Below are 27,485 nucleotides of genomic sequence, written 5' to 3'. Positions count from 1 at the left end.
CATGCTGTGTTGTTTTGTTGTGTTAGCCATGACAACTGTCTCGGCGGCTCCATCCTGCTTTAGGATTATTCTGGGTGAGAAAGCTAAGCAGGAGATGACAGTAGAGAGGAGAGGCAGAGGAGACAGGAGGAAGCTTGATGAGAGGAGACAAAAAAAGGTGGACGGCTGAAGGGTTCCAAGAGTAAATGAGAAGTGAGAAATACTTCTGGGAGCAGGAGACCTGGAAGGATCGCTTCCAAAGAAGAGTGTCCAGCTAAAGTGCAAGGCATGGCATTCAGCAAGAAATGCTTTAGATGTGATGACAGCATGGGGACAACATGGAATAATGTTATGAATCATTTTCGACCACACTGACCACCAGAAGGCTGCACATTAAAATCTGGCCAGTCTTTACTGCCTGTACATCATATGAGGCTTAATGCGCAGTGGCTTCATGAAGTGTTTATATCAGGTTTCTGTTTTGTGGAAAGCCCATGTTGTGTAATTTATAAAGTCAGAAACAGCGTGCCCGCCATTAATGAACTACAGTTTTATTATTTCATTGATCATGACAAGATGTTTTTAAACTTTCCAGTTACAATAGTTGTAAATGAGTTTGTAATTTCTTGTCTGTAAAGGTTCTTGAATTATTGCAGTAAAAATGTGTGAAGTCCATTAACCATTTATTGGGAAAACATCTTTAATGTAGTGAATCTAGACTGAATATATGTAACAAAAACTTATTTTATTGTTGAACCATTCCAGAATAATGTAACAATGGCCTCGTCTTTCTCTGAGTGTGTACATCACATCTGTCTTTCCTGCATATTCTTTGGGAAATCTTCCGTTCACATGCCTTCTCTTTTTGCAGGAATGCTCGCTGTCCTCCTGCTCGCTGGGTTGATTCTGGCTGTGTCCTTCCCTGGCACCACGTCAGAGTCAGCCACGCTGCGGTTCCTGGGCCAGACTGACTTTGTTGTCAATGAGAGGAGCACTGCTGTGGTCCGTCTGGTCATCGAGAGAGTGGGAGACCCGGTCAATGTGACGGCTCTCGTTCTGGTAAGACATGGGACAGCTTTAGATCTCCATTACTCTTACTGGCCACGCTGAAAATTGTGGTTTTCTGATCAAGACTTTTTTTTTTTGTATGATTCTGTCGGGAGGTTTGTGTATTGGGCAAAATAAACTATATACATCTGATCATGTGTGGAGTTGAAAAGTATCAACATTTCAGTGAATATATATATTTTAATCCACATTCATAATTTACATTATGGTTCATTATCTTGACTCATAGTAGTCTTTCAAGGTTGCTTTGCTTGTAACTTCACAATTCATTATCTACAGTTATTTTCTACAGTTATTTTGAACTTGGCTCTGAGCACTGTTAGCACTGAACACCTCCTATGTAGAGCCACAAACACTCGATGCTGCCCTGGTGACTGTGCTGCTCATGCCAAAACGATGCCAAATGGCACAGTGAAGACTCCGCAGTGTTTATTCAACTTAAATACTGTGGAAAGAGCTTGATGATTTCAGCATGAATGTGTAATTCCATTCATATTTTGACAGACAAATGAATATTTCGCATTTTACTGGTCTTGTCATTGTTATCAATTCTGTTTGTGCTGTGGAAATTATAGGATGCAGAGCAGAAATGGGCATGTTTGGTCATTGTGAGGACTGCTATAATTTCATCCTCAGTACCCGAGGTACCTGAGGACCAAATTACGACTGAGTGCATCCAACACAATGATTTCAGAACTGTGGCAGCTCATTCAATCATAAAGTCTAATCATCTCGTCTAGTCTTTATTTTTCAAAAAAATGAAATTTATTTTTAATATATATTATTAGTTTTTGGGTTGTTTTTTTTTACCTCGGAACAAAGTGATTTCAGTTTATACCCTGTTCATATGTGCTTGACATGAGCAATCATCTTAATTTGTTTAAATCCTATTGCTTTGTTTCTCTCAGCTCGAGGGAGTCGACACAGGAGACTTTGAAGCTGTTACTGCTGCTGCCTTTCTGCTGTCCACTGAATCCAGTAAGACCATCTTTATCGCCGTGAAAGACGATGACTTGCCCGAAGCTGATGAGACATTTATCTTTAATCTCATACTACAGGTAATTGCTTGGTGATTTGTCTTTATGTTTCGTTGTGTTAGTTGTCATGCTTTGCTGTCTGCTATATGTTGCATTTACGTATAGGTCCAGGATCTTCTTTTATTTTATTTTTCCAACCTCCTTCTCTCTCTTCTTGCTGCAGCTTCAAACTTCTCCCCACAAAGTCCCTCTGTTCTAATTCTGCCAATGACTGTCTTAAACCCTCACCCCAGCTCCTAAGCAATGGAGAGTGGGGGCGACACACACAGTAAACCCTTGGTGGCTCTGAGCTGCATCGTCTTTGATGTGTGTGTGCTCTACGGGACTTTTCCATGGCTAGCCTGGGGGGGGCTAAATATTGTAAAGTGTCCCACCTAAAAACACTTTTGTGATAAGTAACCATCTTTGACAGCCACAACCTCATCAAATATTCGGTTAAAGTGATTATCTCATACACCCAATTGACCTCGGGGCTGAAGGCTCACTCTATTTGAATGAAGAAACGGATTCACGCCCAAATAGAATAACCGTTTTTATTGTTTGATCATATTTGGTAACTTGTAGATTTTCTTGTAAACTATAGGAAAATGCCCTCAGAGAAATTATCGCAAATGCAATCGTGTGTATTTTTGTGTGAAGTATTTCCAAATTAGAGACTGCGTTCACTACGTGAGAGGAGCCTGAAACCTGAATGGGTCTATTAAGCCATATTTAGTGTACTTTATGTAATAACACATCATGGCATTGTAGGACAGTAATATACAATAAAGTGTCAGCATTCCTTGACGGGGGCTAAAGGATCATTTTAATGCATGATTTTAGTGGGTTCTAAGCCATTTTGCCAATAATAATTTGCAGATAAATTTGTTTCCTTATCTTGTTTTCAAAGTGTTGAAATGCAAGCTAACAACCTTAGCTGAAAAATTAATTTAAGTAAATGTCAGTGAGTGTCCTGTGAATGCCTTAAACACTTTTCTGCATTATTAGACTTTGCAAGCACTAACACAATTACATCATTGGAAGTAGATTTTTATTTAGTTTGAGTTGTTGTACTGCCTGATTTTGCCTGATTTGACTATTTTCGCAAGTGTTTTGTAGAACCTCTATAAAGCTTTGAAAGTTTTAAAATGATTTTTTTTTATTGTTTGCACAGTAAATCCTTTTCAAAGGAATAGTTATCACAGTCTTACACCTAGAAACTATCTCCATGGTTCCCTGTAGCCTTTAGCTGTCAGGTTTGATTGATGAGCCGGGGGTGCTGGTCCTGTTCTCTGTCCATCTTATCCTTCGCTTAAAAGGCCTTACGAGAAAAGCCATTGTGAATCACTGATTGTCAGCTGTGTACACTTACAAAACGGCAACAACTGCGAACAGAGAGAGTGACTTTCTTCTCATCGTTTTCAATTTGACGCCGCATTTTTGTGACATCTGGTTAAAATCCAGTAGCCCGAGCCCATATTTAGCCTGCTGCCAGAGTGAAAGACCAGATGAGGCCCACTTAGCCCTTCTGTTTACACTACGGCTGAGACAAAGCTTTGACCAAATGCTTGCCTATCGACTTACTGAAGGACTGTCTGGAGGATGAATGAGGCTCTATAAAGGATGTCATGCATCAAGCACAAGGGAGGAATAAAGGGTGGATCTGGCTGCATTTATCATTTCTGACAGATATGTAACATTTGTTTCGATGCAAAACAACATAGGGATTTTGTTGAATGTGGAAAGAACGCTTGCAGATGAGAGCAGGTGCAACCTGCCAGCACTGTACAGGAGGAGCATACAGAGGAAGATCATGACATTAAATTCAGGGCTTTAGGATTCATTGTTAATAATTGGGCCTTTGACAAAGTGGCTACGCAAGTGGATATGTCAACGTGTGTGTGTGTGTGAGCAACTTCCTGGCTCGGCTTTGTAGATTTTCAGGCTCTGTGTCTGAGTTGACCTGCTGCTAGAGCTCATCGTCACAAAAGGAGATTTTGTCACAGCAAGAAAAAGGACCGACTGAATAAATGTTTTGTCTTTTTCCTTCTGCAGGCACGTTCACAAGTACAGACATGCACATATAGTAGTCTCGCTGAGGATTTTCTGTCTCAGTTCAGTTCAGACTGCATTTGGCTGAGAATAATGGAAAACATTTTATCAAAGGCTCCAGGAAGAAAGTTGTGTTTCTGTTTACCATACAGACTCGTATGGTTTATCTTCTTTCCAGAATGCCTGCACGTACGCTAATTAGCATACGTCTCAATGTTTGCATGTTGCAAAGGGATTTTGGACATTTTAGTGGAAACCTGTGCACTCGAGGTCCCTGAGCTCAATGAGGACGGATGTCAGCTCAGTTTATCTGCGAAATGCTTGTGAAAACATAACAAAGCTCACTAATGGAAACTTTGGACACTTATGCTAAATTACGACTCTTTTTTTTTAAGACTCAGAGAAAAACAAGACCATTGCGCAAATGTTTGGTTGAGATTATGTATACTTTACTTTGTGTTAAAAACTCAGTGAAAGCACTGTGAAGTCACTGCAGTTGTACCGGTAAGCTTGTTTGGTTTTAACTCTATCAGGTCTTTAGTGATGAAACACAGAGCACAAGGCAAGTCCTGGAAAGGCCTCCTGCGGAGAGCTAACCTGGCAAAATCAATCAGGCTGAAACTAGTACTTCCTATCTTTGTGCATTCCCACCAGGGCCGCTCAGTAGGAGTATGGGAATGAGTTGCAGACCGCAGGATAAGGCAGCCGCTCTGGCGTTTCACATGAGTACAAGTGTTGGGATTAACTGTTGGGGGTGGTCAAGGAGTGTGAATGTAAATACTGTATACGTGACCTGGTTTCACCTAACGATTTCACTTCTCTTCACATTGCAGAGTTCCTCTAATGGCGTTAGATTGGGAACACCAAACAAGGCAACCATCACCATCTTGTCGAATGACAATGCCTTTGGAATAATTGCCTTCAATTCAGTAAGAAACTCACATGTGTTTTGTCTTTGCTTGTCTGTTGATAAAGCTTTTCTCTTAAGACAATAAAAGCTGTTTGAACCCGTCACCCCTTAAGTCAGGGGTTTTAAACGCAAAACTGTGGTGGATTGTGTTGTGAGGGTGATTTTTCTGTAAACATGCTGGATAAATAAATCTTGGTCCACAAGACGAGTGTTAAACCGAAGGGAAGCACTGGCAAAGAAGATTGAAGATATTTCAACAGGTTTGCCAAATAAAGCACAAAGTTAAACCTTCAAATTCAATCTGCTCTTCATATAAATCCAGTGTAAATTTTGCACCTGTCATATTCCTAGTTTTTGCACTGCTGACTTAAATTTGCATCAGTATCTGTTTATAAAAGTCCACTTATAGCTGAACATACAATGTTAACATGATTTAGGTTTTATGATATGATGCACCACAGTTTTGCTTGTCACAAGCAGTGATTTGATGCAGTTGATTCAATTGATTGACTTTATGTGCTTGTACAAATGATCATTTGGGTTTCTAGATTTATAGTTGGGAGTTCCTGAGTCATTGTACCATAATGATTCTGTGTTATGGATCATGGTTCAGCTGTCTTGGAATCAATAAAGGGCTTTGGGCTTGAAGATTATAAATGCTTTTGTACCAAATCAATGACTTAAGCTGTTCTTGGACTTGTCCTGTTCAGTTTATTTTAATTTTTTGTAAATTACAATCACTTGAATTTCTTCACATAGGCAGCTTTAATCACAATATAATGCCAAGTCAAAGAATGTCAAATGTATATGCCAGTAATAGTGTTCATGAACACAAAATGTGGTATGTGGGTCGTTTGAAATATATAGAAGATCATAAAATGAGTGTTGCCTACTGATTAACATACTGTATTTTTCTGTTCGCTCTCCCCTTCTCTCAGACTGATGAGGTGGTCGTAGATGAACCAAGAGGAAGGAACCACTATGTGCCTTTCACCCTAATTAGAGAAAAAGGAACATATGGGAGCGTGACCGTGAACTTTGAGGTGAGAAGACATAAAACCTGCATGTCTCAGTCACTGTGCTTGTGGTATTCAAAAAGGACTAAGAGATGCTTCAGACAAAGTGGGCTAATTGTGGTTTGTTGATTTTTTTTTTTTTAGGTCTTTCCCATAATTTAACTTTTGTGAATATTTAGCATTTAAACAGTAACTAATAATCCACACACATCAGATGGGTTTGTCAACAAGAAAACATGCTCTGAGTCTTGCTGTTTGCAGATTTCTGAAGGTCCCAACCCGGCCATTGAGGATCTCAGTCCAGACAAAGGGAACATCACGATTCCTGTGGGACAAGCAATAGCACACTTCAACATCCTTATTAGAGATGACCAGGTACTGAACTGACTCCTTCTGTGCAATTTAAACCACCAAGATTTACTTCTATGTCTTCCAATCATGTACTTTAAAGTTACTTCACCAGAATCCACAAAAATGAAAAGTTTAGGAGTTTTAGTTGTTGATGTAGGCTACATCTTTAATACGTTGTCAATACCCTTCTGAAGGAAAGTCGTCAGTCCACTCATACAAACACATATTTCCAGCATTTACATTTCACGGAACATCCCCGGGTTTGTTGACATCTTGCGATCACAGAAGAGTCTTGAAGATTCCCGAGGCATTGTGTCACAAGATCTCATTTAAACACTCAATCTCACATGATCTCGATTCACACTGGCAAAACGATTAACGATCACTTTCGCAACATTTAAGACTATTCTGGAGGCTTGAATACCCTTTATTTGAGAAAATCTGTCAGATGTTATTTTCATTTGAGCTGCCAATTTCAACATTACTCATGGCCTCTTAACAAAAGGATAACCTGGTTTGGACAGTGCATTGTTTGAACATGCAAACTTTAACCCTGTAACAACAAATCAAAACATATAACGGCCTTTTTACATGTCACTTCTTCCCTTCTGAACTCTGATTGGATGCCTTTGTCTTTCTCTGTGAACCAGATCCCCGAGGATGATGAAGTGTTTTCTGTGAGGCTAACAGGTGTAGCAGGTGGAGCGCTCCTCAAGCCCAATGCTAGTAGCGTCCAGCTGAGAATCCGACGCAATGACAGCCCGTTGCGATTCTCTCACTCTATCATGGCAGTACCAGAGTCTGCAGCAGTCATTGCCCTCAACGTGACCCGAGGTCGACTGACTGAGGACGGGCCACTCATTGGCTCGTTTGAAACTGAGGTTCTTTTATCCCACTTCTGCTTTGAAGCACATTTTAACAGTTCCAAGGGAATTTATATTCAGGAGTAAACGGACTATTTGTCTGCTGTCTTTAGGTGTCTGTGGACTACATGGTGGTGAGCGGTGAAGGACATGGCAGCGCCACGCCGGCTGTAGATTTCCGAGACCTGCAACCAGTCAGAACAGTTACATTTCCTCCATTCGTCTACAAAACTCGCCTGCTTTTCAACATCAGCGATGACGACGTGCCAGAAATTGCAGAATCCTTTCATGTGGTCCTGCTGGAAGAGACCATCAGAGGGGACGCCGTTCTCGTATCACCCAATGCTGTGCTGGTGACCATCGAGCCCAATGATAAGCCTCATGGTGTCCTGTCTATCAGCAGCAGTGCACTCATCCAGCCAATAAGCATCAATGAGGATGTGACACAGAGGTGAGTCATGAATATTTTAAGTTAAAGCAGCTAATATGTGTGACGCATGCTTGGTGCCTATGTAAAGGATATGTAATTGTTAAATGACTCTCACTGTTTCAGATTTGAGGGCATCATCATTGTAAGAAATGGAGGCAGCTATGGTGCCGTGTCGGCCAACTGGTCCATCAGTAGAAACTCCAGTGATCGGTCCCTGGTCTCAGATGATTTGAGTCCCGAGGTGGGAACAGTAAGATTCGCCGCCGGTCAGGTGACTGCTGTGATTCCAGTAAACATCGTGGCTGATGATCTGGCTGAAGAGGCAGAGGCCTTCATTCTTAGACTGCTGCCCAATACTGTGACTGGGAATGCAGAGGTTGATGAACCCATGGAGGTGAGTGGAAGCTACTTATCTGGGTTGAAATAAGAACGGGCTGCACTTGATATAGCGTGCATCCGATACATGGTTACATGTGTTAAACATGTGTGTTTGTATGAGACCTACTGTAAGGTACAGTGGCAAACTTGGCACATTCTGCAAGAGTCAACGCCTGCAACTCTGCTCCGTGGGTGTTCCCTTAATGTGGCTGAATCCAAACAAAGCGGAAACAGCAGGCACACTCTGTGTGTGGTGTCTGTTTTTTTTTTTGTTTTTTTTTCTTCCTTTTTTAAGCGTGGGTGAAGTGGTGACAGATTTTTATAGCTTCCATCTTTGTCCAAGCCTCTTGGCTATGTGTGAAAGCAGTGGGCAGATCTAAGCCTTGTTTATGTTCAAGGCATAAGATGTCACATGCAAACACGCAGCAGAGCACACTCTCCAAGTCGTGAGACTTTAAGGGTCTGTGTGCCATGTGCACGGAACAAGTTGGCTCAGCAGAAATCCCATCAGGAATAAACAAACAACAAACAACAGTAGGTTAACGGGTGGCAGTTGTGATTAAAGCAGATAATATATCACACTGATATACACATGACACCAAGCTGTAAATCAGCTATTGTTAGCATGCTGGGCAACACATCAGACAAGTGTAGGCTCCGTGAAATGAATAAGGGCCACTTAAATGCTCATGGAAAATACTCTAGCAGTCTTAACAGAGTTAATTAAAGAGGATGCATCTCTAAAGTTAGCCCAGAGCTCTGTTTTACTACTTTTAGTCACACTCGTTTTCTTTCTTCTCTCTGTTCTTCACCTCTCATTTTTTGTTTTGTTCTGTCCATGGTACACTTTCAGTGACACAAAATATGCACAAGACGCTATACATATCCCACTAATCCTTTCAATGTTGATGATGGTAAATCTGGCCTTCAGTGTGATTATAACCTCTCGGTTATTTCACATTTGGGCTTCATCCCCACTAACTACTGCACTGATTTCTGAAACCCCGCCACAATTTTCCCAGATGGTGTTCTACATCCAGGACAGTGATGATGTCTACGGCCTTTTCCGCTTTGACCCAGCCAAGGAGCAGAGCATCCAGAGTAAACCAGAGGGCCGTTTCCTGTCGCTAAACTTTCTGCGAGACGGTGGCACACTGGGTGACGTGCAGATGTCTCTCACAGCCCTCTACATTCCTGCAGGACCAATAGACCCAGCACTGGCCCGTGACCAGGTTCTGAATGTTAGCAGGTCGGTCAGTGTGGTGTTTTCCCGGGAGCGTGAGGTCCACGTCATACTGCCCATCAGGAATGATGCCTTTCTGCAGAATGGAGCTCATTTCTTGATACAGGTAATGAGGCCTGTAACATTCTGTATTTTTCAATATACTACTTTTTAAAGGTACAATTTAACTAAGGTTTCTTTTGGTTGTTTTTGGACTTCGAGCCGAATCAATGCTGTCCAAAGTTTAAGTGGCTCATTTGAATGTGTGAATGGTTTTACACTGGCTCTCGAATCTGGCATGTTGCTGTGGGACTTGTTTGACAGTCCAAACTAACATTACAGAGCCCTTAAAGCTGGCTCGTTCGATTTCTGGGGAACCACAGTCACATAACACAAACTTGAATCTAGCACTTGCAGATCATTGAAGACAACATATAAAGACAGAGAAAGGACAACCGTCAATAAATCAGTTATTATAGTATTGTCAATCATTCTTGGGGTTTTCTCCCAACTAATGACTTTCTTTGATTATATGATTAAATTTTCTGTTGCTTTTTTTATCTAGTTGAACATGTTGGCGCTTGTGGATGTCCGCCCCTTAATTCCTTCAAACAGCCCGAGGTTTGGGGGACCTTTGAACCTGACATTGACTGTAACCCCTGACATTGCCAATGGGGAAATTGGTTTCACAAGTAACAGCACGGTTGTTGTTTATGAACCAGAGGACAGCAATACCAGCACAGTGAGTTATGATCCCTGTTTGTCTGTATAAACTTCACTATTGCATGGGCAGCCATCCTTTGTGTTAATCAACATTAATGGAACATTAACTGAAGTTTCTTCTATCTCACAGCTGAAACTTATGTACATTTCTAACCGCTGCTCTGACAGTGACATTGCTCCTTATCGCTTTGCTCCTATCTCACAATAAGTGAGCAAAAGATTTATTCTCATGTCTTTTGGTGCAGGTGAGCCTTCCTCTACGGCGTGATGGGACCGACGGTCAAGCTGTAGTGTTTTGGAGTCTACAGCCAATTGGAGACAATCATGAAAACGTATCCTCTGATGATTTGGAGCCTACAAGTGGCTCTGTTATCTTTCTCTCGGGGCAAAGCGATGCCTATATTAACCTCACGATAATGGCAGACGATGTACCTGAAGTCAACGAGACCTTATTGCTCACTCTGGACAGGTAGGGAGAGAAATGTTAGGGTCAATCAACATTACAAGTGTTCATTTTCTTGATTTTAAATACATAAAGAGCCCTTCTGTCCTACAAGTTACAATAATGTGTCATACGTCATATGTCTTTGGTGTTGTGTGGAATGATTTTGAGCCTGTGGCTCAGAGAAGGCTGTGTGATCCGTTCTCACTCCATCTGTCCTCAAGTTGTCTTGAGATGCATATAATGTTTAGGGGGGGGGGGGTTCATCTGTTTGTCCATATTCTTATGAGAACGGTGGGTTTTTCCTCCCTCCCTTTGCCCCCCTGCAGGGTGGAGACTGCACGCTTTATAGTGTACTTTGGGTAAGTGGGAGAGTAGAGTGAACCTGGCTCTTTTGTGTGGCGTGAATCAGGCCTTTGTTTTTTCAGAGAAGGGCCTACTTCAGGATTTCTGGGGTCTTTGGTCAATGTGGGGATGAGGAGGACTGGGACAGGGCGGGGGATTCTGTGGTGGTGTGAAAGTAGGGAATCCAAAAGAGAGTCATTGTCAGGGGTGGAGAGAGAATCTTCTTTATGTGTTTTTGCTCTGATTCAACCAGCCTTGATTGTGTGCCCTTTTTAAGATGTCAGTGTTTGTAAGCATGTGGCTCCTTGGCTGTGACAGCTTGTTTGGAGTGTTTCACTCTGTCATCTCTTTGTGATGCTTATTGTGTTACGCCTGCGTGGCTTCAATTTTCTCAGAATACACACACATACATCCGCACTCTTTGGAGCGAGAAAGCTGCAGGCAAGCAGTTGACTGACATTGTTATTAAAAGTGGTTTACACAGCAGGAAGTTAGCATATGGAGCCCACAATTAATTAGAAATACACAATACAAGGAATGCATTAAAAACATGAAGAAGAATTCTACTTGTTTAGCCACTGTTTGAATTACTGCTTATGTTGCAGAAATTTGTAACAATTATCTAAATTTAAAGTCCAAGAACATCTCAACGCTTTTTGCAACATTGTCCCGCTGGCATTCGGCTGCTTTACAGGATTACATAAAAATTGTTTCTCGCCCCCATGAAAATGGTGTCACGATGATTTTTCAGCTAAATACAGTGCCAGTGGGCCATCTGCTCTTATGATTTTGCTGTAGTTACTAACTAGTGTGATCTAATGCTTTATATGTGCTTGTACATTTCTGTGTGTGTCAGGAGTAATGTCGAGAATCAGATCCTGAAGGCCGGCTTCACGAGCAGAGAAGTCGTCATCGTGGAGAACGACGACCCCGGAGGAGTCTTTGAGTTTTCCCCGTCATCCCGAGGTCCATGGGTTATTAATGTAAGTTAGATTTTAAAAGCTACAAGGATTTTGCCGTGTGTATTGTCATTACTGAACTTCTGTATTGGACCAGCTTTTTTATCCTACAAGTATCCGCTGGTATTTCTAGAAGGTTTCTATGTTCATTACATTTAGTAAATTCTACTTATAGTATTTTCATAATAATATGCCAATCCGTGTGCTTAATTTGTTTTAGATCAAATTAGTCAAAGCGGCACTTTTTGGAAAATTTTTAGATCTGGTTTTATTATTTTTGTCAGTTTTTAAGACATCACTCTGATTTATTGCTGAAAAGCTTACTATAGTTTAAATTTGCCGAAGTGCTGCTTATTTTTAGATCCAAGTATTGCTCATTTTGACCTGACAAATGTGGATGTGTTGCTGCATTGGGTGATGTTTTTACAAGTGGAAATTTAAAATAAAATTTATTAAAAAAAGCTCTCCCTCTGGTCTCATGGCATTTGTACTTTTTAAACTTAGGAGGGTGAGGCTGTGGAACTGCATGTGGTCAGAGCCCAGGGACAACTTCTCAAACAGCTGGTGCGATATGCCGTCATGCCTTCAGGCAACAATGAATTCTACGGTGCTACTGGCATCCTGGAGTTCAAACCGGGGGAGAGAGAAGTGGTCGTGGCACTGGTGGCGAGGCCCGACGGCGTGCCTGAGGTAATAGCACTGTTACTATTGAAAAGTATTGTGGAAATATTATTCATTTGTAAAATTGACCTTTTAGTGTGACGACCATCATCCAGGAATGAATGTTTTGGAAGAATTTGGGAAGCCACATCTTGAAACGGGCACCAGAAACAAAAAACAAACAACAACGTGTGTGTGTGTGCGTGCGTGCGTGCGTGTGTGTGTTTCTCAGTTTCCTTCACCAGTCCAAAAAAATTTAACTGTGTGTGCCCAGTTTTCTATCTCTCAGTTTTCCCTGTGATAAGCTGGTAATCTGTCCAGCATGTACCCTGCCTTTCCTTTTGCCCCTGTGTTAGAAGGTGTTTTTGTTGGATTAAATTGAATGGAAACAGTCAGAGGCAGGTCAGAGAATGAAGGAGAATCAATTACCGCATGTAACATTAGTTAAAATGTTTAGTTGCTTTCGTAAATTTTGGGTTTTCTTCCAAAGTCATCAATCAACAAATAAATATTGCCTCTTAAAGGACGATAGAGTACCATGTAGATTTTCTGGTGTTCTTGATGATACACAGCTCATATTCACTGTGTATTGGATCAAAGTTTGATGCCAATGATTTGACCATGTTTTGTTTACATCATAATGAACTCATGAGTTTGTTGGTGTGTGTGCACTTACAGCTGGATGAGACTTTCTCTGTGGTACTCAGTAGCCACAGCACTCCACCAAGTCGTCTAGGCAACCACCGGGAGGTCAACATCACCGTGCGGAGGAACGACGACCCCTTCGGGGTCATTGAGTTCATCCAATCGGGACTGACCGTTGCCATCAATGAGAGCAAAGGGAACACAACGCACCGGGGTACTTTGAAGTGATGGTTCTTCAGATAATCACTGTACCTTTTCTATGTCAAGTAGAACCTCATTAACAATTAAAATGGATCTAAGTGGAGTGAATGACTGAACATTTGTCTGCAAGTGGAAGCTGAGTTTTCAGGGATTTCTTTTGAGGGCAGTACTTACTTTATTTGGAAAGCAGTAATAATATAGTGGTGAATGCAGATCAGCTCGTGCTTTGATTAACTGGTACTTGACAACTTTCTCTACTTTGATCAATAACTTGTGAAGCAGTAAAATGTTGCATTTCTCTGTCAAACTGGTGATCTGAGTTTTAAAATTCAAATAGGTAACATGTGTCTGGTGTACTTTCTCAGCTGTGTACCCCGTCGTGAGAAACAGAGGCAGCTTTGATGAGGTGTCAGTCTCATGGTTTTTGGAACCGGGCCCGTCTGGAGATGTCAGCCCAGTCCAAGGGAATATCACCTTCTTGGAGGGAGAGAATCTGAAAAACCTGACTCTCTTCTCTGTTCCCGATGAGGTAAAACATCAGACTTAATCAAAGTTACTTTCCTTTGTGAAAATGCCATTCTTTGATTTCTTTTTTTCCCTGTAATTCAAGATTCCAGAAGACAACAAGAACTTCACCATCACCTTGTTACATGCCACAGGAGGCGCACGTCTAGGAACCATTATAAATGCCAATTTACAGATCAATAAGAATGATGACCCCATTTACTTTGCTGGTAATTGTTTTCCTCTGTTTGAAGGGCCTCCTTTCATAACTCAGCCATCTAATGTCATACAAATCCAACTCGTTAGCTGTCCGTCCTCTCATGTCCCTGTCTCTGTTTCAATTGGTCATATCAGAACCTGTCGTCGTTCGGCTTCAGGAAGGGGGGACGGCCAACTTGACCGTTCTCCGGGCTGGGCGAGCAGACTTTGTAGCCACGGTGATGTACCGTGTCGTGGACGGCGATGCATCGCCAGAGGACCTCGCTGTGCTGAGTAATGCCACACTGCTGGTGTACAACGTGGGCGAATTCATGAAGAACATCTCTGTGACTGTGGCGGACGACAACATACCCGAGACGGATGAACCATTTTACATTGTTCTCTACAATGCCACAGGTGAGTTCTTCTTAAAGAAGTGATTACAACACTTTGGTTTTTGATAATATGAGGATATTTTTTTATCAATTCATCCTAAATGCTGGAATATGTGTATCACGGATGTTGCTCTCTTCAGATGTCATGTACAACAACTCAAAATGTTCTTCTATAATGTATCACTAACAGACAAGTAGCAACTGTGCCACATTTCTAATTAACTTGTTAACATGAACACCTCCTCCATCTTCATTCGCTCTTGTTCTTATACGAGTTGTTCATGTACAGAGAGGAGGAGCTGAGTTATTTAGCGTTGTCTGTGTGTCACTGAAAGCTCTCCTAATCCCAGTATTGTGTTTCGTAGACGGGAGTGAAAGGCTGGTGGGCCCCAACAGGACCTTAATTATCAGACTCCAGACGATCTAAGACACAAAGGCCAGCCACTCTGCTGGCCTCTTTCTGTTTTACCTATTGACACGAAGTAGTGTCAAGTAAGGTTTTAGCTTCTGTTCGGTGCCAGGAGATTGGATTGAAAGTCAATAACCTTGATGTTAGAAGTCAACCAAACTCATATTAGGAGCTTGACACTTTGCACCACTCCTGTTTAATCCTGGAATGATTTGCATGGTTGTCACAATGTCTTAGTTGTCTGGCAACTTGAAGAATGTGGGAATGCTTTGGATCAACGTAAAACCCATCTTTTTTATTTTTTCGGAATTTTTGTTTTGAAATCTAATGACTAGATTTTTTCAAAGTTTTGTTCTTTGTTTTGTTCAGTGTTTTTTCTTTTTTTTGGGGGGGGGGGGTTCCTGTTCATCTTTGGCTTAGTTGCCCTAGCTAGCAGTTATTGTGTGCTATTTTAATGAGGCAACTTCCCCCTATCACATGACAATTTAGCACGACAATAACAATATAGCCGTCATTTATCTCAGTCAGTCAGTAAGTCAGTAAGTCAGTCAGTCAGTCAGTCATCCTGTTCTAACCTGATGATGTATGTGCACACAGGCGATGCTGTGGTATACGGAGCAGACACAGCGACTGTGGTGATTGAGGCCAACGATGATGCCAATGGGATTTTCTCACTTGAATCTACAGAAAAACCTGTTGAGGAAGGAAAGACCAATAATTTTTAGTAAGAAAGTAGTCCTCGTGTTATGTTTTCTGTGTGCAGACCTTACTTATTCTAAATGTATATAAGGACCAATTAGCTTCTTTATTATTTTTTTTAATTATTCACTCTAATGTGCTGACAAAACTCTGAAGCTGATTGATCTTTTTTTTTCTTCTCTCTCAGCGTACTACGTGCTAGGGGCCATTTTGGTAACGTCACAGTCTTTTGGCAGCTGTTTGCCAATGACTCGGTTACTCCTCTGGAAGAAAACCAGGAGTTTACAAACACGTCCGGCTCCATCACCTTCACTACAGGGGAACAGACCAGACCTATTGTTCTGGAGGCCATCTCAGATAAACTTCCAGAGTTCATTGAGAATTTTGTACTCAGGCTGGTAAATATCTCAGGTCAGTTCAAGAGTGAGCAACTTTCTAATTGCTGTACTAGTTTACAATTTATGTTTTCTTTTGTTTTTAAATTGCTTATACTTGCACGTCTATAATGTTTTTTAAAGGTGGTTACCCCGGGGAGGGTGGACGGCTCGCTGAGACTTCTCTGAATGCATCAGTTTTCATCCCTTTCAATGACGATCCCTTCGGAGTCTTCACCATTGCTGACGTCAACCTGGACCAAGAAGTTGCTGAAGATGTGCTTTCTGAGGACGACATGGCTGATGTCTCCACCTTCACCATACTCCGACAACAGGGTACTTTTGGTGATGTGCGCGTCGCCTGGGAGATTGTTTCTGGACACTTCCCACAGGGTCTTCCCCTCATGGATGACCTGCTCCTCCTTGCTTCTTTTCCAAATGAGGTTGAGCTCCGGCCTCACGATCGAAGACACCACTCCGCCACAGACACGTGGTTTTTCTCGGGACTTCCCGGAGCTTATGGAACTATTCCCCCCGAGGATGGGCCTGCTGTCATTGGCAATTTCACCTTCTCTGCTTGGCTGGTGCCCAAACCAGACACTGATGGATTCATTGTGTCAAAAGGACCTAAAAATGGGAGTTTGTATTATGGAGTGAAGGTCCACACCAATGAGTCTCATGTCAACGTCATGCTATACTACACAGTAACAGGTTCCAACAATACCCAGGTGGCAAGAGCCTCTGCTGAGAAGTTTGTGGAGGATAATACATGGCTACATGTCATCATCACAGTTGACGATGGGATTATTGAGTTCTTCCTGGATGGGAAACCTATTCCTGGGGGCCTGAAGAGCATAAAAGGCGAGGGCATCAGTGATGGTAAGCTGCTTTGTCACATTGTCTATGCTCATAACCTTCTAGTCCTGCCTGCTTCTTTAAGATTGCTGCTTCTTTAAACACATGCTCTTGTGTGTTATGATGATATTTTATCATGTGGATATCTGCAATATATATCTCTGGCCTCAGCATCAAAACAGGACTATTTTTAATTCTCACTTAAAATGATGCATCATATTATTCAGGGCCACACAAATGATTCATTACCAGATATTTTTAAAGTAAAACTCTCACAAGGTAGTTTTAAAGTGAAAAAAAGTTTGGCTGTGAAAGGTATTTTGTCTAATACTTTTCTTTTACACTCATTTACTAAATAACTATCTGGGAAGCAGATTTTAAACTTCTTTCATTTGTATAGAAGTCATGTATTCATACATATATCTGTACATGTGTACCTTAATACACACCCGGCACTCATTCATGTCTTCATTGTTCAGGACCACTGGGACTCCGTAACGCTTGAGTGACCACATAGCCTGTGCACTGCTGGACATGGTTACTGCAGAAGGGAATCAGTCGGCATCTTCTTTTCTTCCCATTCCTCCTAATTAATGGAGACAATAGCCTGTATTTGACCAAGACCTCCCAGAGGGGAAATATTCTGATGCCCCTTTGGCTAACTCCAGTCACAGTAGATGTATGCATAATCATCAGTCATGTTGCGTTATTGTCTGCCACTGGTAACTCTTCCCACCAAAGGGCCACTTTAATGTTGAGGCTTTGTGCTTACTCACTGTGGCAGATTTCCTGCATTTGTCCCATTTGGTACAAGTAGAGGAAGCGATAGGCTGGAGAAGTGTCAGTGTATAAATTTATAATGAGGAGGAGCTGGACTTCGGCATTCGGTGGCTTTAATCAAGATTCTGTTTGTCGTCAGCAGATATTTCAAGTTAAACAGCTCAATTAGTCTTATGAAATTATTTTACCTGTACATTTCACCACAAATTACACCACAAATTACTTCTTCACTATTTACGCGATATAATCAGTTGCAATGATCTCAATAGATTTCCTTTGTCAATAAACTTTAGTGAGAACTTGCTATTGCCAAACATATTGCTTTTGGGTGAATCAAATAAGTTCAAATAAATTCCATTGTCAGTATTTTATGAAAAAACTACTATTGACAAGCAGTGTTATTTTTTGAACAAGTTTATGAATAGTGAATAAGACAAAAATTATTTTTAAGCTTTGGAATTTACATTAAAACTTAATCAGCTCCATGATCTTGTTGAAGTAACAAAATACACATAATTTTCCCACCAAAAAATTGGGAAACACTCAAAAAATGCAATATTACAATCCAATACAAGACTCTTGACCCCCACCCCCCAATGCGTAAGAGTAGAAAGAACATATCACCCCATAATTCATATATTACAACATAACTGATCTACAACTTATTTAGAGCCACAAAAGAAGGCAAGTTACTGTGCAAACACATTTACAACTGCACATTTTGACTAGATCACTGACCAGGAAACCTGTTACAACAATTCAAGGTTTATGTATTGGTTATAACACTACAAAAGCACAAATGCCTAAAACACAACATAAATAACTATTGGCAGCTTGTGGTTCTGCACCATGATCATTAATATTCTCATACCGCTTTAGGGGATTTTTTTGTACTTATTCAAGTCTTTGCTATTTATAAAACTTGGATATTGTTTTTATGTTTAGTTTTTTTTTCTCCAGTTACTATAAAAATACTTTCTGACATTATACCAAGTTATATGGAATATCGTTTCTTGTGTGTTTTTACTTCAGGTCCTGCTACAGTGTTCATTGGGTCAGATCTGGATGGGGATCATCGCTACACTGGTTTTCTACAGGACATTCGCTTGTACCACTCCAAACTGAACCGTAGCCACATCCACGAGCTCCACACCCAGCCCTCCAAAACGGATCTGCGCAACATCTCGGGTTACTTGCGATACCGACAGGACGAGAGGAAGAAGTCATTTGTGGTGGAGGTCAGGGATGACAGTGAGGAGGAGGGAGAGGAGGTATTCTTTCTACAGCTGGTTGCGGTGCGCGGGGGAGCTCGCCTCCCCATCCCCAGACCAACTGCCATCCTGCGGGTCATGAAGAGTGACAATGCCAACGGTCTTTTTGGATTCACCGGGGCATGTATACCTGATGTAAGTGCACAGCATTCAGGCTCAGGTTTTGATATACACGGCCATCCTGGCAGTAGTATTATAATCAATATCATCACACTCTATTGTGCACACTGTAAACGAATGCATAGAAACACGTGTAATGTAAACCCAAAGGTTTGCCAGTCCCTGTCCTGCTGCATATTTCATCAGTCTCCATGCAGTCAGCCACGAAGAGTGTGCTGTCTCATTTTAGTTGGATTAGATGAGTGGGCCATCTCAGGTGGAGCGGCAGATGGTAAGGCAGCAGCACGTCTGTCAGTGAGGGCATTCCTGTAGTGGTTCAAGAGTTCCATCAGTCGAAATGAGAGATCTTGTTCCTTGCTTTTCATCAGTACAGCAGATGGCAGGGCTGTGAATGGCATTCCATCAGAAAAGGAGGATCTCCTTTGTATCCCTTTGAGAATAAAAAGACGTGGAGGCATGTGGCTTTCCAAGAGCCTCTTATATAAAACACATTATTACTGTGCTTACATTATCATTATCACAGTTAGTAAGACGTGTTCAATTACCCCAAACAATTTGCAGTAAGTGGCTGAAATACATTTAACATTGATTCTATCCTCCAGTGCCTCTGAATTAATTAATTGATCTTTTTGTATGTCTTTATAGACCACAGAAGAGGGCTCCACTGTATCCTGTGTGATTGAGCGTATGCGGGGATCTCTGGACCATGTTTATGTCAATTACACTGTTACACAACTGGACGGCTCAGACAGTGACACACCAGCTCATGAGGATTTTCTTAATGCAACCGGAGCTGTGCTTTTCATGGCTGGACAGCGGTCTGAGGTGCGTGTGTGCGTGTGTGAGGGAGAGTTACTGTCTGAGGAGCTGGGAAAAACCCTTCTCAGCTAATCTGGGGTGACAAAGAGGGCAATTCCTTCTCTAGCAACAGACAAGTCTGAGGGACTTGATGTAAACTGTATGTGTACGCATGTGCTAGAGGTGGAAATATGAAGAACAAATACATAAAATAACAGTGGAATTCTAAGACTACCTAATTGCAATGATCAATTGCAATGTTTCTTAATAACTAGCCCCACCTAGTGGTTGAGTGCTTGCAATTTTTTTGACACATGAACTGGTGTCAGCTCATATTTGAGATGATACTCAATGATGGTAGCATTCAATGTAGAGTATTTAATATACATGAAAAACAATTATTAGAATAATATCAGTTCTATTTCTTTTAAATCAGCACTTCTGAACCATTTATTTTTAATGTTTCAATGGTATTGGATTGTTGAGGTATAAATAGTGTTTATCCACAATTCTTTTAGGTTCTTAACTTGTTGGTGTTGGACGATAACCTCCCAGAGCTTGCAGAGTCCTTTCAAGTCGCTCTAGTGTCAGCAGAGCCTGGTGATGGGAAACCAGGCTCCACACCCACCAGCGGAGCAAGCATCGATCCCAGTAACTCTGTTAACACCATCAGCATCACAGAGAGTGACCATCCTTATGGTACTCACCCACCGTCCTGTAAAACTACAGCAGTGCTGTAGACTCCATTGTTGCTATATGTTTAAGAATTACTGAGAAATCCTCACTCTCTGAAAACATTGTTTCAGGTCTGCTGCAGTTCCAGCCCAATCCTCCAGCAGAGGGATTGATCCCTCCGGCATTAGAACCTGCCCACATCACTGTCAATGAAGAAGATGGAGAGATCCGTTTGTCTGTGGCCAGGGCGCAAGGCCTTCTGGGGAGAATCATGGTAGGGTATAGGACAACGCCCTTCACTGCTTCAAGCCCTGAAGACTATGAGGTGAGGTTCCATAAATGCTGTTCAATCTAAAAACCTACAACTCTAGAAAGAAATCATCAATCATTTTGAGTGTTTCTCTTTCAGGACTCAGAAGGCATGTTGGACTTTCTCCCAGGGGAGAGGTTGAAGTTCATCAGCGTGACCGTCATAGACAATCCTGTTCCTGAGCTGGACAAGATTTTTAGAGTGGAGCTTTTTAATGCTGACGAAGGAGGTGAGATACTTAAGTCTACTTAGGTCAGTACATATTTATATGAAGTATTCTAACTGATGCTGAATTGACCCTTCATTCTGCACTGCTGTGGTTGTGTGTTCTGTTTGTCGTGCTCCTGTGTGCTTCCCCACACCTACATATGCGACTACCTTCCGTCACTCCCACTTTCTATTTCCTGTTTGATCTCTCCTCCTCTGGTGTGACACCTCTGTGATCCCCGTGTGTGATCCACCAGTGGATCAGTTTCTGAATAGTGAGGGGAGTGGTAGTGGGGAGAGTGACTATGACTTCCTTCTTCCATCCTATCACCGCCATGGTAAGTGTATCCCTCTCCTTTATTCCCCAAACTGATTCCTGTCTCCATCTCTTTGTCCCCACACTGTATCCTTTGTTCATTTTCACACACCAGTAGAGGTGTGTGCGTGTGTCTTAATGCGTTTGATATTGACATTATGCTGTGACCCTTGGGAGAAGTACTCAAGGCGAGTAATGTGGGAAAAGCAAATACCGGTACTCATCCATGGAGACAGATAGGGCAGGGTTGGTATGAACAGTTATATGACCCAGTCACACACTCTGTATTCTGTCTTTATTTTGTGAAATAAAGATGTGTATTAGTGTCGTATTGTTTGAGTCAAAATCTCATGTTTGACTGCTAATACTGTATATTGTTTCATTTCACTCCACTTCAGATCAAGAGTTTCGGAAACTCCTACGTATTACGTAATGTAATAATTAATAGTAACACTCATGAGATTGTTTTGTTTTTGCAGTAAGCTTGGGAGCTGCATCCCACATCACAGTGACCATAGCTGCATCAGACGATGCCCACGGTGTGTTTCAATTCAGCCCTGAATCTCTCTCCGTTAATGGCACAGAGCCTGAGGATGGACACAGCACTGTTGTCTTGAAGGTCAGTTTAGAACACTTCAAGTGTAGTGAAGTTCATTATCTTGAGAATGATTAGGAGGTTATTTATTACTCTATTGTGTTCTCCTCCAGGTGGATCGGTCTTTTGGTGACCTCTCCAATGTCACTGTGTTCTGGGAAACTGATCCCAGCTCTGAGGGAGAGCTTGTCAGCAGATCTGGAAACATCACCTTTGTTGTCGGTCAGACGTCAGAAAACATCCTCATCACCGTGGCCCAGGATGAGATCCCTGAATTGGACAAGAGTTTCAATGTTTCCTTGGTCAATGTCTCACATGGTCGCCTGGGTGAAAAAACATCTGCTACCCTGACATTGCTCTCCAGCGATGATCCTTACGGAGTTTTTGTATTTGCCAATATGACAAGATCTGTTCAACTTCCTGAAGCTGATGCAAACGTGTCCCTCACTATCCTGCGGCAGAAAGGCCTGATGGGTCAGGTATGTCCACCCATTCTCTATTTTAAAGAATATATATAATCTAATATATATAATAGTCTCCATCATTGATCAACTGTATTTAATCTAGGTGCGATTAACATATGGGACCCTAAATGAATCAGATCCAGCGCCTTACAGGACGCCTGGGGTGGGCCGAGCTACCGAGAGGCGGGATTTTGTTCCCCTCTTCGACTCGGTTGTGTTTGTAGCCAATCAGACTGAAGCAAACGTTACCCTCAGAGTCCTGGATGATGAAGATCCGGAGAGAGACGAGTCTGTGTTTGTCAAGTTGATCAGTGTGGATCTTTTTCAAGGAGAACAGAAGAGGCTCGGTAAGATCCTGATAAACCCCAATTTTACCTGATTAAACAAAAAAGATTTTTAATGACAAAGTAATAAAAATACTAAACTAATGACATATCTTCTTATTCTTTCTTTCAGTTTCTAATTCCCCTTCTCTGGGATCCAAGTCTGACACTGTAGCTCAGGTGATAGTGGAAGCCAGTGATGCTGCTTTTGGAGTACTACAGCTATCAGCTCGTGCTGTCAGTGTGGCAGAACACTACGTTGGGCCTATAATTAATGTGACACGCGTTGGAGGGATTTTTGCTGATGTGTCTGTAAAGTTCAGAGCAGTGCCTTTATCTGCCAGAGTCAGTAAGTGCTGAGGATGTTAATGATCTAATTAAGTCCTTTATTCAATGGTTTTTTTTGCATGTTTGTTTGCATGGCGTTTTTAAATGCAGGCGTATGTGTGGTATCTTAAAGGTGAAGACTACAGCGTAGCCTCGACTGACGTGGTCCTCCTTGAAGGGGAGTCCAGTAAATCTGTACCTGTATATGTCATTAACGACATGGTTCCTGAGCTCGAGGAGACATTTGATGTCGAGCTGATCAACCAGACCACTGGAGGAGCACTCCTGGGAGAACTCACACGTGCCACCATCACCATATTGCCTTCAGACGACCCTTTTGGTGCCTTTGGTTAGTGGCTGTTATTATCTTTCATCACTGCAGTTAACTGTTTCTCTTTGGTTGACATTTTTCTCACATAAATTCCTGTCTGATTTAGTCTTCCAGGCTGCTCCACTTACGATGGAGGAGCCTGAATCAAACTCCGTTGAGGCCTCACTGCCTATTGTCCGTAATGCTGGTACTATTGGGACAGTGGCAGTCCAGTGGCAGGCCACTGTGAATGGGAAACTAGCGGTGGGGGACATTAGACCCACATCAGGTGAGGTGACATTTGCTCCTGGAGAGACAATGAAGACGCTCAGAGTGGCGATTTTAGCTGACGATGTACCAGAAATTACTGAGGTGAGAATAATTCATAGATGAATTTTGTGTAAATATTCAAATATTAATATAGCCAATGATTTTCATCCGGTAATTTGTACTTCATTTCTCTTTGATAGATAATAAAGGTGGAGCTGACTGGTGCCAGTAATGGAGGAAACTTGGGAGCTGATACATTTGTCAATATAATAGTGCCTGCAAACGACAACCCATATGGGACAGTCTACTTTGAACAGTCTGTTTACCGTGTCCAGGAGCCGCTGGAGGGATTTTATAGATCCAATATTACTGTCCGCCGAAGGTATTATTTTTTTTCTTGTAATGTTTGAAAAACCTTCTCTGCAAACGCTAAATAGTTTCTCTTTGTTGTTCCATGTTGTTTAGTGTTGTTTGGTGGATTTAATAAAGAGGTTTCACAAATAATTAAACAATTCATTTAGCAAACAGGGGCCTCAAAATGATGCAAACGATCCAGACACAGCCGCAATGGGCTGGCGTGTCTTTTTAATGGTGTCCACTTTGCTGACTACACACTGCAGTATGACCAAACTAATCTTAAAAGTGATCCCACCAAATTCTGAAGACGGTCTCTGATAAACTGCAATCTTTTGCAAGCATTGCAATCTTAAAGGATAGAGTTTAATCCTAGACTGTGGAGATATGGAAGATAGAGTTCAGTGGCGATATGGGATTGGTTGCACTGGTTGCAGGACCTCATCTTATTAACCCTTTGCACTGAGAAATGCCAATCAGACACTGGATTGTTAGCACCCGGAGGTTCGAGACACTCGAAACGAGAGTTGACAGCAAGAAAAGTTGTGGCAAAAAGATTAGGCACATATTTTGTAGGCATAATCTAAATACCCAGCCCGACTTATCATCCAACAAACATATCTTTCTTACATATTTAAAGAAAATAATAAAATTTGAAATTTAAAGGAAATCGGACTGGTTTTTCAATGGCATGTTATGAATTACCAAGAAGCATTGTTTCAACAAAGATCGAACAAACATGAAATTCCTTTTTTTGCACAGTTTAACTTCTGTTTTTCCACATTAACACCCCCCCCATATCTTTTATTGCAGAGGTGGCCAGTTCGGTCGCTTGGAGATCATCTACAGCACCTCTGAGATTGACATTGTTGGCTTGGCTAAGGCTGATGGCCAGAACCTGCTGATGTATTATGACCGTCCAAAACCAGGCGTCCCAGCCACTGCCCCCCTTCAGACAGCTAACATCTCTGGACAGGAAAACCCCCTGGCTGCATGTGCTGCTGTGTGCCTGAGAGAGCGTGCCTGCCAGGCTTTTTCTCTGTCCTCAGCTGCCACCGGACCATTGTGCACTTGGGTGACCTCAGGGGCTGATCAACTGACCTCTAAATCTCAGGTTGAGACTTACATAAAAAACATCACTGCAGCTGATGTCTTGTTTAGTGCCCAGGCTGTGGCAGGGAGTGATTACACCCACTTGACAGCTCAAAGTGCCTTCATGGATGATGGATCAGAGGTCGCTAACCTCACAGTCCTGATTCTAACTGATAAATTCCCAGAGATGGATGAGAGCTTTGCCATAAAGATATTAAAGGTAAAACCCAAATCACAGATGGAAAAATATTGTTTGCTGTTGTCAACATAACCTTTTTTTCCATTATGTAACATTTAGGTAGAGCTGTTGAATCTGACTGTGCCAGAGAAGGACCTGCCCTCCATCGGTCAGCCGGACAACGCTGTTGTTACAATTGGAGTGAATGGCGACGCGTTTGGCGTATTCCTGATTTACACCCTCAGTCCCAACAGCACTAACGAGGGGCTCTACCTCGAGGTTCGAGAGGAGCCTGCAACGGTGGTGCCACTGGTTATAGAGAGAAGAGGAGGCAACCTTGGCACTGTCACTGTAGAGTGGAGATTTGTTGGCGGAAAGGCCACTCCAGATGTCGATTTCAGTGGGACTGAGGGAACTCTTGTCTTTGATGGTACGCCTGTTACTACTAACCATTAATACAAGCTGGCACAGTTTTAATTTCCTAGATTAATTAAGTTTTTTTTATATTGTATTGAAGAGCTGTCTAAGTTTTTCTAACTGGTGCCACATGCATGTTTGCCTTTTATCTACAGGTGACCTGAAAAAAACAATAGAGATAGTAATAAGAGAAGATTCTGAGCCAGAGGACAACGAAAGTCTCATGATTGGTCTTGTTAATACTGCTGGAGGAAGTCGAATCCTGCCCAGTTCGGATACAGTAACCATTGTGATACTGGCCAACGACAATGTGGCTGGGATAGTAGGTTTCCATCCAGCCTCACATTCTGTCATAGCCAGAGAAGGTAGGCAGCTTTACTTTGGAATTTTACTATCCACAATGTGTATATCTAGGCAATATTTCAGTCCCACATTATACAGAAATTCATTTTTACATTTCTTTAAACATCTAATTATCTAAACAATTACAATCTCTGTGTACTGAATCAGATTTCTTTTTCTTTGTTTTTGTCTGCGGCTTTTCATTGCCTTTATTTGACTTGTGACTCACAAGAAGTGTTTTCAATTGTAACACTTCATCACTGCTACTCAATGAAGCAGTCGCTATTCCTGAGGGACTTTGTTGCTCTCCAATAGGATTTATTGCAGCACAGTCTGGAGATGTGCCCTAATAATAAATGAACGTGTAAGGGAAAGCGCTCATAGTCATGGCTGTATGTAGTACCATCAGGTGGGCCATGTGGTTGTCTTGTCTTTATCTAGGGAGTATATCTCTATGAGTGGTTTAAGTCTCACTTCAATTACAAATAATGGTCAAGGTTTCTGTGTGGCATATGCAAACTAAGAAGACACATGAATATATACAAACATTTGAGAGTTTTAATGACATTTATTTTTCATGTAACAGGAGAAGAGATGTCATTATTAGTGCTGAGAACAGCTCCAGGTTTGGGCAATGTCACTGTGGACTGGACAATACAGGGACTACTTGTACAGCGGACGTTCACACAAACCTCAGGGACACTTTTCTTTACTGAGGTAAATGATAGGTCTTTGAACAATTTGGTATTTGATATATATAGAATAGAGAGGTTCCTATGTAATATCATTTGAAGTATCGCCTATAAATCTTACACAATCAGCTGAAAAAGATCACATTCAATCATCACATATGCAATGTAGCATTTTTGAATACTAACTACATTTGTTGTGTGTACCTCACAGGGTGACTTGAATGAAACCATAACATTGCAGCTTCTTGATGATGCTGCCCCAGAGGACAAAGATGAATACCAAATTTCCTTGTCCAACATACAAACATTTGGTGATAAGCTGATTTGTTTTCCCACCATTTGGTTTAATATATGAGATAACCATTTTATTAAACTAAATTGTTATTCTTCTGGGTTCCTTACAGGTGTTGTGGTGACAGGCCATGCTGCTCTGGATGTGCAGCGCAGTGAGTCAGTGCTTACTGTGGACACCAGCGACGAGCCCTATGGCCTGCTGAGTATTGCTTCATCGTCATTGAGAGTGACCACAGAGGAACGAGACCAGACTGTTAACATCTATGTCAATAGAGAATTTGGAGCTTCAGGTCAGTATGAGCCACTGATGGTCTGTTTAAAATAATAGAATCCCATTTAAATTGTCAGGGACATTACAGTCATTCACATTCTGACTGATTTTCATACCGCTCTTTTTTTTTTTTTATGTGTAGGTGTGGTCAATATAACCTATGAGGTTATTAAAGGATCTCTGCAGAATCTCTCTCTGGTTGAGGGTGCGTTTGCTGATCCAGAACAAGACTTCATCTCTGGTACTGGATTTGTAATTCTTCAGGATGGCCAGACTTCAGTTGCCATCCCTGTCACCATACTGGAGGTAAAGACTGTCATTGTCCTCTATTTTTCTAACCATCGAACTCAACTCCATGTTTCTAAGCACTTCATTATGACATGAT

The 27,485-nt window shown here is 41.8% G+C and overlaps 1 protein-coding gene across 1 annotated transcript in view; it reads left to right on the top strand.

The window, feature by feature from the left end:
* Positions 1-852: 852 nt before the first annotated feature.
* adgrv1 (adhesion G protein-coupled receptor V1) overlaps positions 853-27,485 on the top strand; it is a gene marked incomplete at its 5' end in the record, with an annotated part of 98,720 nt that continues 72,087 nt past the window's right edge. Inside the window, 40 exons of the mRNA XM_080468020.1 lie at positions 853-1,038; positions 1,956-2,105; positions 4,949-5,044; positions 5,964-6,068; positions 6,303-6,416; positions 7,043-7,273; positions 7,369-7,706; positions 7,809-8,079; positions 9,086-9,412; positions 9,851-10,027; positions 10,254-10,477; positions 11,652-11,778; positions 12,259-12,444; positions 13,093-13,273; positions 13,626-13,789; positions 13,871-13,994; positions 14,119-14,379; positions 15,364-15,490; positions 15,653-15,876; positions 15,984-16,718; positions 18,507-18,880; positions 19,511-19,690; positions 20,182-20,362; positions 20,470-20,663; positions 20,748-20,877; positions 21,113-21,193; positions 21,651-21,790; positions 21,880-22,245; positions 22,334-22,577; positions 22,687-22,902; positions 23,014-23,229; positions 23,318-23,562; positions 23,661-23,842; positions 24,628-25,126; positions 25,205-25,514; positions 25,657-25,866; positions 26,430-26,560; positions 26,747-26,846; positions 26,940-27,119; positions 27,243-27,406. Of these exons, the coding sequence (XP_080324146.1) occupies positions 853-1,038; positions 1,956-2,105; positions 4,949-5,044; positions 5,964-6,068; positions 6,303-6,416; positions 7,043-7,273; positions 7,369-7,706; positions 7,809-8,079; positions 9,086-9,412; positions 9,851-10,027; positions 10,254-10,477; positions 11,652-11,778; positions 12,259-12,444; positions 13,093-13,273; positions 13,626-13,789; positions 13,871-13,994; positions 14,119-14,379; positions 15,364-15,490; positions 15,653-15,876; positions 15,984-16,718; positions 18,507-18,880; positions 19,511-19,690; positions 20,182-20,362; positions 20,470-20,663; positions 20,748-20,877; positions 21,113-21,193; positions 21,651-21,790; positions 21,880-22,245; positions 22,334-22,577; positions 22,687-22,902; positions 23,014-23,229; positions 23,318-23,562; positions 23,661-23,842; positions 24,628-25,126; positions 25,205-25,514; positions 25,657-25,866; positions 26,430-26,560; positions 26,747-26,846; positions 26,940-27,119; positions 27,243-27,406 (8,691 nt within the window). The remainder of the gene's footprint in view (positions 1,039-1,955; positions 2,106-4,948; positions 5,045-5,963; positions 6,069-6,302; positions 6,417-7,042; positions 7,274-7,368; positions 7,707-7,808; positions 8,080-9,085; positions 9,413-9,850; positions 10,028-10,253; positions 10,478-11,651; positions 11,779-12,258; positions 12,445-13,092; positions 13,274-13,625; positions 13,790-13,870; positions 13,995-14,118; positions 14,380-15,363; positions 15,491-15,652; positions 15,877-15,983; positions 16,719-18,506; positions 18,881-19,510; positions 19,691-20,181; positions 20,363-20,469; positions 20,664-20,747; positions 20,878-21,112; positions 21,194-21,650; positions 21,791-21,879; positions 22,246-22,333; positions 22,578-22,686; positions 22,903-23,013; positions 23,230-23,317; positions 23,563-23,660; positions 23,843-24,627; positions 25,127-25,204; positions 25,515-25,656; positions 25,867-26,429; positions 26,561-26,746; positions 26,847-26,939; positions 27,120-27,242; positions 27,407-27,485) is intronic.

This window comes from Lipophrys pholis, assembly GCF_963383615.2.
Source record: "Lipophrys pholis genome assembly, chromosome: 7".
Taxonomy (NCBI): domain Eukaryota; kingdom Metazoa; phylum Chordata; class Actinopteri; order Blenniiformes; family Blenniidae; genus Lipophrys; species Lipophrys pholis.
The sequence above is the reverse complement of the archived record's forward strand: the minus strand, read 5'-3'. Positions and strand labels throughout refer to the sequence as shown.